The sequence below is a fragment of the Ochotona curzoniae genome, unplaced genomic scaffold (assembly GCF_017591425.1).
Source record: "Ochotona curzoniae isolate NIBS_2020 unplaced genomic scaffold, NIBS_Ocur_1.0 contig_4064, whole genome shotgun sequence".
Taxonomy (NCBI): Eukaryota; Metazoa; Chordata; class Mammalia; order Lagomorpha; family Ochotonidae; genus Ochotona; species Ochotona curzoniae.
Genome location: NW_024466107.1, coordinates 3,860,673 through 3,872,849, shown reverse-complemented (window position 1 = coordinate 3,872,849; position 12,177 = coordinate 3,860,673). Strand labels below are relative to the sequence as shown.

Sequence of the window (12,177 nt, the reverse complement as noted above, 5' to 3'; positions counted from 1 at the left end):
GTAGCAGTGTTTGTAGGACTGTTAAGGCATGAACTAAGTTTATTTTTTTTTTAAATGTGGACTCCCAGAACAATTCCTTGAAAACTTCTATTCACCCTCAACTCAGAAGTGTTACACATGTCATAAATGTGATGAGTGTGCAATTTAACTACAAATTATTTAAAATTTGCAAAGTGAAAAACAGTTTGTTTGGTTCCAGAGCCCATGAGATGCCACAATCTCTGGATGGCCAAGTCATTTACAGAAAACGACAAATAGTCTCATAGAATCTACGCACAGCCTCCTACATGTTTAAGTCATCTCTAGATGACATAGGATCCCTAATACAACGCTCACTAAGCGTTAACATACTCGAATGTGTAGGGAATAATGACCAGAACAAAACATATGGACTCACTCATCACAAATTTCTTTTATTTCTATTTCTGTTTATTTACATTACTATTATTTTAAAAATTATTTTGGGGGGCTGACATTGTGGCAGAGCAGGGTAAGCAGTGGCCTGTGCCCCTGGCATCCCATATGAGTGCGCTAGCTTGGGTTGCACATTGTAATTCCTTCTGTTATTCTGACCTTACTTATGCATCAAGAGATTCTTTAGAAAGGCTTTAGGATGAGTTAGACAGGGTGAACTCTCTCTGGCTTGGTCTGAAATAGCTCCAAGGATTTTTTTTTCTCTTAGTGTGGACTAGCTCTTTCACAGCAAGCTGACAGTCACTGTGCAAACCAACCCCCAGCTCTCATAGTTCCTGTTGGAGCTGTGCTATTGTCCAGCGGCTGGTCCTTCAGGGCACACTGTGGTTTCCTCTGGTTGGCATGATCTGGTTTCTTGTAAGGTCTCTCAGTGCTTGGACCACGGATGGACATGGCTTCCCAAAGATATGCTTCAGATGGATGTCTTTGTACTCTCTTGCTTGGAGTTCTGGTGAAGTCTCTAGACCCTGTGAAGTGAGTCAAACCTTTTCTTGGTTTTAGAATCAGCATCTCAAGTGCTCTTTAGTTATTACTCTGCCTCACCCTGTCCCTTCCCCTCTTAAACCTCCTCTTCCTAATTTCTAGAGATTTTATCCTTCCTTTTGCATTTATCATCCTGTTGTTGTATTTTATTACTTGAAGAGACTATGCAGAATTTTTTCTCAGACCTTAACAAAATCTTTAATTTTTTGTTCAATTTTACCTATTGAGTTCATGTTTTATTGTAACTTTAAACTCTAGATTTCATTTCTATTCCAATGTGTACAGTCTCTCAAGTTTGTCCTTAACACTGAAATGTTTAACCTTGTCTTCTGTCGTCCTCAGCATGGGAAGCAGTGTAATGTCATCATCTGTATGTGATGATCCCAGTGTTTGGGCCCTCTCCACTGCCAGTTCTATTCTCTGTCACTTGTACTGGTTGGAGTGTATGTTGCTGTGATTCTTCCCCAATCTTCTAGTTATCTTTGTATATATGCTGGACAATGAATTTTTGAAAAGGCTGTAGAGACAAATAACTTGATCATTATGGGCCATTTTCCCCAAATGATTTTTGTTGGTTGTGCTCCAGGTCTGTGGATCGCTGTAACCAGGATGGAATGCAACTGCCAGAAATCCACTTCAACAGCCCATCCACCCAGCCCTGAACATGGCCAGAACCTGTGCTTCCTTTGCCTTTTACCCTTTCTGACCTGGTGGGGTCGCTGTGTCAGAGTGGTCCAAGGCCCAGATTCATGTCTTGAGAGTTTCAGTTGCAGTCCTGGCACAGCAATGGGCTCACATGAACTTTCTGTAAACAGTGGACTACTGGGTAATTTGGTTTTCAAAGTATCAGCAGAAATCCATGTTAGCTTGTTCACCTTTACATGAATCAGGCACTGTCCACATAAAACCTGACTTGAATTCTCATCTCAGCCCCAGAGCTCTTGACCTTCAACAATTTAACCTGTGCTGAGCTGTTGCACTCATTCATGAAAAGGAAATGGGAAAGGACACTTGATTTCTGTGGTGGTGTTCCTAACCAGGACAATGCAAACACAGAGGCAAGAAGGCAGGTCACAGTGCCAGCAAGAAATCTTCCAAAATCGTTCTTCCTGGAGAGTCCCTCTGGAGCTGCAGTATGATGGGTCAGGAACCCTGATCTTACTCTCAGCTCCTCTGAGATCAGGGAGACGCAAGCCTGAGATCAGGCTGATGCGCAGGATCTGAGGGAGTGTTAGGAACTAGTGATTCCAAGTGCCACCCAGAGGAGCCCATCTGAGCAAGGCTTCCACGAATCAAAGGGCTGTCATCCCAGCTCCCAGCACAGCCTTGCTCAAGGCCATCCCATCATGTCACCTTAACAATAGCCAGCCTCAAGACTGCAGTGACACCAGAGAGACACTGCAATTTTGCTTAGCAGTTGTTCCTACGGAATTTTGCCCCTTTGTAGCCCTTTACCTATTGTTACTATTATTACACTCCCAGCTCTGGACTCCTTGAAATTTTGCATGAGATGCCTTCCACATATACACAGGGAGGTGATGAGCTCTTAAGGACACATTTAAACCAGAGGCATGTGGTAGGACACTAATCCCACAAACGTAAGCACATTTTCCTTCACTATCTGGAGATTCATCGGGCACTTCTCTACTTCAACTAAACAGTTGTGTTAAATCCTCTCTTCAACAGTTACAGCTTCCTCTGATTCTAAAATAAACCAGTACTGTATGCTTTTCCATAGCTTTTCCATTGGTCATTGTTAAGAATTTAAAAACTACAGAATGAATTACCAAAAAATCTTTTTTTTTTTGTTTTGTTTTCTAAATTTTACACAATTATGCAATCATGAGATCTTTCTAATGTAAAAATAAAAAAACGGAGCTGCCATTGTGGAATAATGGGTAAAGCTACAGTGTATAAATCCGGCATCCCATTTGGGTGCCAGTTTGAATCCTCCATTTGTGATCTAGCTACCAACCAAGCTCCCTGGGAAAAGCCACAGAAGATGACCCAAGTATTTTGGCTCCTTAAGCCATGTGGAAGACCCAGATCAAAATCCTGGGTCCTAGCTTCAGCGTGGCCCTGCCCCATTATGGGTACCAAGAGCGTGAGCTAGTAGATGGAGGAACTTTCTGTTTCCTTCTGTACCTCTTTTGCTGTAACTTCAGTTTTCAAATAAATACATCTTTGATGCATGTATGTATGTATGTTTGTTTATATCTTATATACATATAAAATCTTTATACACATCATAAGTATATATCAATTATATAGAGAGACTATATATACTCAGGGGAATGGAAGCCCAACAATGACAACTTATAAATGAAATTAAAGATATGCTTCTGCATATTTTTATTGGCAAGGATGTATGATAATTGTCACCATTAAGCATGTGGCTGGAAGATAGCTTTAAGGGTGACCATCTACTTCCACTGTCTGCTTCTTCTAAGGAGAACAAACTCTGCCAAGGAACAGGATGTTCGATGTGGGATTGTGCCGAATGAAGAAAAGGAATGGATGGTCGGCAGTGAAATTCTCCTCTGGCATCAACATACACATCATCATTATGCCAGCAGTGGCGGCTGCTGCCTCTGTGCCCTCTTCATTCACTTCCACAAAGGACTTGTGGACAATTTTTGAGACAAAAAGATCATTGGCTGCTGACATGCCAGACAGATCAGCCTTGCCACTACTAAAGAGATCCTGTACACCTAGGTGGGCCAGATGGGAGTTGAGGACGTAGCTGTCTTCCAGTTTGAACCTAGGCAACCTGACATGGACATCAATGGTACTCATCTTCTCAGGTTTGGTCCACTCATTCAGTTTCTCCAAGGTCAATTGCTTCTCAATCTAGGTAAAAAAAAAAAGGAGAGTTTAAATTAGTGATGCATAAGTGAAATCAGAAAGCATTATTTAAAGGGATCAACTCATCCTATCAGTAGCAGATGGAGTTCTGTCAGTATTGTAGTCAGATGACAATTTGGAAGATTTCATTTCTTTTCTGGTGTTGGTGAAATACAACAGATCTAAGTGTCCAGTCAACACAGGGCCAAGTATAGACCTTTGGAAATCACCAGCTCTATCATTCTTCACCCTGCACCATTTTACCCACCCTCCCAGACACCCAGGCACTTACTCACCCACTCAACACCCACTTATTCATTATCCACCAACCTATCCATCTATTCACATTCTGGCTAGCTACGTATCTCTTTATTCCTTATCCATTAACCCACCTACCAAACATCTGCCCTTAATCCATCCTTCATTTCAACAATTATCCATCATCCATGACTTACTAAATACCACACTGAAATACTGGAATAGGTTATATGATAGCTTTCATTTTTATAATGGGGTGAAAGATACATGAGACAAATTTTGTAAAATTTCCAAAGAAAATCTTAATGCTTTGCTTTATTTCTTTTAATTTCATTGAAGCTCTGATAATTTGTAAATCTCCTGGAACAGGAGTAAGTTCTATGAACTTCAGCTACTAGGTAACAGTTCTCCTGGCAGATGATGTACTACAGCAAGGTCCTCATCTACTTGGGGTAGTAACTGCACCTGTCCCACAACAGTGTTCTGAGAGTCAGTGAACCGATGTTCACACAGTGCTTGGCACAAGAGACTATAACTGTCAGCTCTTGTCATTGTTATTGTTACTGCTATTGCACTAGAAGAGAACTGTCATTCTACTTGTCCTACCAATACTCATAATTTCTTCAATGAGGCTCGAGACTTCCACCTTGCACTCAGAGAAAAGATGAACAGGAAACACACCCCACACACAGAGCATGAACCCAGAGACTGCGGGCCAGTACCTCCTTGAGCCCCGTGGACTCGTCCTCGATGTCGTCGGGCAGCAGCAGCAGCATGCTGAGCTCCTTGCCCTGGTAAGGCAGCTCCAGCACGCGGCACCTGAGCTCCTGGACGTAGCCGAAGCGAAACTTCTTCTTCTGGTACATCATTTTCACTGTCTTGGTCTCTCTCTGAACCATTGAAAAAAATCACTGATTAGTGTCTGAGTTTTGTTTTTAGGAGTACAGAGTATCCCGTGGTCAGTTCCATCCCCTCACCTTGTTGAGTCTGAATGGGGCATCGGTGGTCCTCTCTTTCTTGAACTCCTCATGCCACTTCCCCTTGAAATAGATGGCATTCACCAGGACAAGCTTCGTCAGGCTATCAACCACACCTGGGGCCAGCAATTCCGGGATTTTACCTACAAACGAAAAAACAAGCAACCAAAATTCAAGTTGTTGGGTCCTGCACTGCAGTGCAATGACCCTTGTAAGCCACTCCCTTAACACCAGCTTCCCATATGAGCATCACTTTGAGTCCTGCATGCTCCATGAGAAGGCAGTGGAAGATGATCCCCTGCCACCCACACGGGAGACCCAGAGGGAGTTCCAGGCTCAGGGCTTTGTCCTGGTGCAGCCCCAGCCATTGCAGCCATCTGGGGAATGAACCAGGAGAAGCAAAATCTCTCTCCCTACAACCTTCTCTCTCCTTCTCTAACTGTCACTCTGCATTTCAAATAAACTTAAAAAATAAAACCCTCTCATGTTTGAATTTCAAATCTGGACTGGCAATGTTCTGACACTGACTTGCAATCCAAATGTGTATCTTTTACTGAATTTTCGTTTAGCATGGTGTGAGGTTAGGAAAGGCCTATTGGGTGTTTCTGCTTAAAATACAAACCACACTGTGAGTTAGGTCAGGAGGACCCAGATTCTAAAGCAAAGGAGCCAAGACTCTAACAAGTGCAAGCCGAACCCAAAGGCTAAAGGCACTGAAATTCTCTTCTGGGTTGTCTGATCATCTATGAGCTTTACTTGCTAAGTGTTTACTCATTAATGACATATCAGTCTCTTGTCACCTCTTCCAGTCTTTCAAGGCCAAGTCCACTCTCACATAAAAAGAAAGAAAGCAGAAGAATAGAAGTGGTCATTGTTGTGGCTCAGTGGGTAAAGCTTCCTCCTGCATCATCAGCATCTCCTGTTGGTACCAGATCAAGTCCTGGACACTCTGCTTTGAATCCAGCTCCCTGTTAACACATATGGGAAGCAGCTTGTGATGATAGAATTGCTCGAACCCCTGCCTTCTACATGGGAGACCAGGATAGAGTTCCAGGCTTTTGGTTGACATGGACACTATAGCCTTTTCAGGAGTGAGCTAGCAGATGAAAAATCTCTCTCTCTCTTTCTCTCTCGCTCTCTCTGTGTAAAACTGCCTTTCAAATCATTCAATCAGTGAAGAATCCAAAAAAAGGGCAATTATTCCATGGAGAGAAAATATCCCTTAATGGGTACAACCACATGAGTGATGGAGACCCTGTAGATGTGCTGGCACTTGGAGGGACAGCAAAAATACCAGCACCGCTCCTAGTCAAGATGTTCTCAGGCACCACTCAGCCATGACAGTTCACACACACAGAGCTCAGATTCCCCACGCACTCAAACCAACACAGCACCCTCCCATGTGCTATAAAGCTTCTTGTTAGAATGCTGGATGCTCCTCCACAATTAATTCCATTGATTCTATCGTCAACATCAGCTTTAAGTTTGGGGGTACTTAATGGAGTGTACGAGGAGTCTTTTGGCTGCCCAGTTCTGTCTGTGTGTGTCCTTGGGTGCACCTCTAACATGGGAGAGCTGGGTGACACCAACAGCCACTGCAGATGTCACAATGCACGCACACTGGGGCTCCTGCTCAACATCCATGTGTATGGGCCAGGATGCAGGGGCCTGGAAATGAGCAAGGATGGAGACACATGTGGGGAAGGTGGACAGAGGGAAACACCTGCCCAGTCTCTCACCTTCTGTCAGACCTTTGACCCACTCGTTTATCTCCTTCCTGGCGTCCTCCGAGGCCTGCTGAAAATCCACCCTGGCCAAGTCAGCACCGTACAGTTTCTGAGTTGAAGCCAAGAATTCCTATTTTGTTATTAAAGGGAAATAGCATGAATAACTTCTACTTGACATAAGGAGCTGTCAAAAATTCATGCGAAGGGTGAAATAAGATAATATCCATGTGAATTTTACACTTTCATTTTAAAGTATACATTTTTTATTCCATGTTTCCACAAACTTTGAAATGCGTTTGTACAAAAAAAAAAGCTTCCTAAAAATTCATGAAAATTGTATAAAAAAAAAGACCCCATTTCATTATACCACAAAACTTTAAAGTTTTTCAAAACTTTATGCTATGAAGACACACTCATTTATCATCTTAATAATTTTTCAGTGTATAGTTCAATCATGGTAAGCCTAACCGTCATAGGTGCATAATGTAAAACCTACTCATTCATTTGTAATCTTGGACTAAACACACACGCATGCACATATATACATATAGTTATCAATATGTACATATATATATGTATATACATGCAAACATTTGCTTTTTCTTGGAAGTCACACCTGCTTGAACAGAGCATCCAGAAGGGATCATTTCACTCTAGACACTTGAAACGACCACATAAGTTTCTTGAGAGGGCAGGAGATTTCTGTCACAGGGTCCACTCCAAATGGCGGATTTTGTGTTTTGTGTTTTGTTTTGTTTTCTGAATGCTTATAAACCTGTGAATGTGCTACTGTCCATGGCTGTGTGAGGGAGGCAAGCCCGGTGGGGTTTGGGGATACTCACAGGGAGAAAGGCGTAGGTTTTCTCTCCATAGAGCCTGTTAGCGAGTTTCAGCACACAGGCCTCCCTGCGCTTGCTCATCTCAGCATGCAGGCTCTGGAATCGCGAATGAACATCCTCCACGGCATCAAAATGAAAAGCCTAAGAACCAAAGACACACATTGCCAACAGCCACCCATGCCGGAGTTACAGAGCGAGTCCTGAGCATTCTGCTGCCATCCAACTCAACGCCTTCTCACCACCAATGGGAAGGGCCCAGCTTGGGACTGGACTCCTAGGTCCAAGGAGCAACCAGCCTCAGGAAACCCCACAACACAGCCCCAGGGACACAGGAACCACTGCAGCAACCTCGGGACATCACTCCCTGTCCCAGGATGTAGGTGGTAACCCATGATCTGCTTTTCTCTCCCCATCCTACCAAAGAAATTGACAAGCGATATTTAATATTCACGTTGTGAGCCACAGATGAGCTGTCTTGAATCTTTTGGGATCAGCAGTGGAGAGGAGAACTCCCATCCTTCTCCATCACACATGGTTGCTTCTTTCTCCTCCTACCACATTAGCACCCATAAACTCATTTATTGAAAAATGATCTCTTTAACTTGGCTTAATTCCTTCCCTGTCTCCCCCATCTCCCTGTCACCTCCCACACACCTATGGGGTATACATTAAGAAACCCTCTATGGTTTTATGAGGCCTGGCTGGCCCTTTGCTTTTTAGACCCTGAGAACAAAAAACATCCATCAACAAAGGGCACTGTGAGTACTGCGCGCAGTCATTTGGACTTGCAGCTTTGATCTCTTAACCCTATCATTCCTGAGATTCATAAGTCTCAGAAAAAACTGAGAAGATATCTGTAATACTTTAGGAACTAGCCAATATTTAATATCAGTGTTTTTTTTTTAAAGTGGATATTTAAGAACATTTTATAGTGGTTCTGGGACAATGGCTCAACTGGCTAATCTTCCACTTGCAAGATCCAGCATGGGCACCAGTTTGTGTCCTGGCTGATCCTTTTCCGTCCAGTAACCCTGCTTGTGGCCTGGGAAAGCTGTTGAACATGACCCAGATGCTTGGGACCCCAAACCCACATGAGAAACCCAGAAGCTCCTTGCTCCTGGTTTTGGATCAGCTCAGCTCCATCCTTTGCAACCATTTGTGGAGTAAGCCAGCAGATGGAAGGTCTTGCCTTCCCTGTTTGCCTTCTCTATGTAACTCTGCCTTTCCAAAAAACCATAGATAAATCTGAAAAGTGGAGAGAAAGAGAGAGACAGAGAGAGAAATAGAGAGAGATAGTTTTATATTGCAATCTGATGAGTCATAAGGGCTTGCCCAAAGCTTGACCTTGACCAGGCTACACCTGCCTACCATCAGGGACAGAGGAACAGGTGTGTTCAAAAAGCCTCCATCTACTGCCACTCCCATTCTCTGGGCTTCAAGAGGAAGTGAGAATTACCCTCCCATCTGAAGGACCCTCAAGAGCCAAAATGTCCCCTCCACGCCCAGGAACGTGGAAAGGAAATGCCTGCCATCCTGGCCTCTCCACTTGCTGCCACAGTACCAAGAGCCTGGTCCCAACCTGCCAGATTCCAACTCTCTCTGGGGTCCTTTCCCTCTGCAAGACCCTGATTCTGCCAGGCTCAGGAGGGGACATGGCTTACAGAATAGCTGCCCAATGTCTGCAACCCATGGGAATGGCAGCAGCCTCCTGTGTGGGGATTTGGGCAGCTTTGTTCACTTGCATGCCTTCAAAACACACAGCAGATGCTCAACAAGGCATGCAATCTGGGTTTTGCTGCAAGGCTGAACTCACCCCAAAGCCCTGGCAGACAGGGTACCCCACACAGGGTCAGGGACAGCCCCATGGTCTATCATGCTGACAGTACAGACAGAGGGCGAGGGAAGACAAGGCGTCTGCTGACCTTGGACAGCTGGGCCTCCGTGTCTCCTCGGGCCCCCAGGAGGATCATAGCCATGGCCGAGGAGATGCTATAGGGAGACACGAAGATGTTTCCTGTAGGGTTGTCTTTGTCCAAGGCCAGGAACAGGTCCAAGGCAAAATGGGTGTTGGCTGCACTCAGTGACTCCATGGTGACGTCTGTGACAGAACAGAGGGCATGAAATGACCACTGCCCAAGCTGGCATAGCTCACACAGCCACCTGCCCATCATCACTGGCTTCCTTCACACATGCAAACCATCCTGGCACCTGCAGCTTCTCCCTCTCTCTCCCTCATGCTTTTCTCAGGAGTGCAGCCGCACTCTGCAGGAGCACAGGGGCTAGAACCTGGGGACTCCTTGAGAGCTGACCTTGTGCACAGCTCAGTCTGAGGAGGGAGTGTCCCACCCCACACCACACTCCCTGGGAAGAGGCGTGTACCGCCTGGGGTGGATGCCCTTTCATAACCCACCCCTACCAGTTTCATATTTGTAGCATCACTATGTGAGGATCACACAGCCTGATCACGTTCAACCCGTCTGATTTACTGTAGATTTATGGGATATCAAGTCCCACTTGCATTAAGCCAGACATAATGATTTCTGTTTATTGGGGGCTCATATGGCCACATGGGCACCCCAAGATGCAATAATGCACATTTCTGTCCCTCTGGTTCAAACTTCAGAGTCACTCCCAAAACAAACCCATGGCTTTCATTACTTCATGGCATTTATAGTTAAAAAAATTTAAAAAATCATGTTTCCTTACTGCTCATGAAAACAAGTCCCGGCAAAGACACCATGAGAATCAACAGGCTCATCATCGTCATGTTTGAGATTCAGGCCACACAGCCTTCCTGTTCAGAACAGGCGTGTTCCAGGCCCAGCTGGGAAACCAGATGGGGACGAGGGTCCCCTGGGTCACTGCAGCAGGTGCAGGGCACTTGGCCTGGGGGTGGGTGCGAGGTGGGGTACCCTTGGCTGGCTCAGGCCAAGACACAGACCCTCAGCAGCCCAGGTGGGTCAGCAGCTCAGGCTAGCTGCCGTGGCCACACCCTCCTGCTTCCTGGAGCTGCAAAGAACCGGAGAGCTGGGTCCAGGCACCAGAAAGGAGGAGGGAGTTGCAAAGAAGGAAGAGCCCTGTGAACCGCGCTGTGGCTCCGCCTCGGCCTCGGGGCTGCTGGGAGCTGCCACTCTCCAGCCCTGTCCCTCTCGGGGTACCGCAGAAGTCCAGCCATGGTGCCAGGCTGTTCCGGTCAGGGCCTCTCTGCTTACCTGCTGTACTGGCCACCGACTCCAGGCTGGGATTGCAGAGGAACTGACCAGAGCCCGAGGCCGCGCCTTATAACATGCGGAAGGGGCGTGTCCAGGCTGGGCCTCCTGCCAGCTCCCTGGCCCTGCACTGTGAGTGTACAGAATCTGATGAGTAAAGCCCTGGTTTAGGGGAAAACCCCGCCCTCTGCTCGTGTAGGGAGCCGGGTAGGGAGCCGGGGTGGGGAGACGGCCAGGGGCTTCAACACCTCTCAGCTCTAGAGATCCCACGAATCTCCAGCGATGAGCTATTTCTTACGAAGACATGAACAGCTAAAGGACACCAACTGTATGCTAGAGGACACTCCAGCCCCTCTGGAATCTCCACACTGCAGACTCAAAGAATTTTTGTGGGGAGGAGAAAGAAAATAAATTTGGGAGCCCTTAAAAGAGGGCAGAAAGAGAGTGCCCCCAGCCCCCACCAGAGGGTTTTTTTTTTTTTCAAGGTAGAACAGCCTTGAAGCCTGGCTTTGCAGCTGTCCCTGAAGGCCCCTCCCCCGCTGTCCAGTCCCCTTGGTTCCCATGTCACTTACACTTTGACCAGCTGGAGAAGAGCGTCAGATCTGGCTTGGTTTGCGGGTGGTCAAGATCAAAAACATTGCTTAAAAAAAAAGACTTATTTATTTATTTATTTATTTGATAGTAGGTTTCACCCAGAGAGAAGGAGAGAGGGGAGAGATCTTCCATGCACTGGTTCACTCCACAAATCACCAGAACAGGTAGCAATGTGTCAGTTCAAAGCCGGGAGCCAGGAACTTGTTTATGTCTCCCACTGGGTACAGGAGCCAAACACTTGAGCCTTCCTCCACTGCTTTCCTAAAACATTAACAGCAAGTTGGATTGGAAAAGAAGCAGCCAGGATTCGAACTGGTATGCCTAAATGGGATGCTGGGCACTGCAAAAATCAGCTTAACTCACTGCCACAAGGTCAGGTTAGAAGCATTTTTACCCTTAAATTGGGAAGCTATGCCAACATGCATTATTAACAGAATTTATTACAGTGTAAAAAAAATTTAAATATCATATCACCAAATTACTAAGATCAGGATAGTGTGAGTGTGCTGGGCTGCCTGGCCCTTTAAATGCCTCCATCTGTAATCCTACCCAAATTACCCAGTGCTGTGGAGTGTGCAGGGCAAGCCTGTGTTCAGGAACCAGGAACTGTCTGCCCTGCTTCCTTGTGCAATTCCGTTGCCATCCACTCTCCTCTGCTTTCTAGTGCAACTGTCATCAAGGAAGAACAAAGGGCAGATCTTTCCTTTGCTTAGCCTGGCCTACCCTCTGTGATTGGGGGTTGCTTGTTAACTGAGAGAACTTCTCTGTCATA

The 12,177-nt window shown here is 45.8% G+C and overlaps 1 protein-coding gene across 1 annotated transcript; it reads right to left on the bottom strand.

The window, feature by feature from the left end:
• Positions 1-3,285: 3,285 nt before the first annotated feature.
• Positions 3,286-10,872, bottom strand: LOC121159059 (leukocyte elastase inhibitor-like). Its single transcript, XM_040984097.1, has 7 exons — positions 10,815-10,872; positions 9,525-9,700; positions 7,606-7,743; positions 6,776-6,893; positions 5,037-5,179; positions 4,782-4,949; positions 3,286-3,807 (listed from the first exon to the last, which is right to left on the bottom strand). The coding sequence occupies exons 2-7, from the start codon at positions 9,690-9,692 to the stop codon at positions 3,403-3,405; spliced, it is 1,140 nt and encodes a 379-aa protein (XP_040840031.1). The 5' UTR covers positions 9,693-9,700; positions 10,815-10,872; the 3' UTR covers positions 3,286-3,402.
• Between the last annotated feature and the right edge of the window lie 1,305 nt (positions 10,873-12,177).

Coding starts and splice junctions, on each gene's coding strand:
- LOC121159059 (XM_040984097.1), bottom strand. CDS start 9,692: ATGGAGTCACTGAGTGCAGCCAACACCCATTTTGCCTTGGACCTGTTC. Junction 7,744..9,524: donor CGGAGGCCCAGCTGTCCAAG/GTCAGCAGACGC, acceptor TTTGGTTCTTAG/GCTTTTCATTTTGATGCCGT. Junction 5,180..6,775: donor GGTCAAAGGTCTGACAGAAG/GTGAGAGACTGG, acceptor TTTCGTTTGTAG/GTAAAATCCCGGAATTGCTG.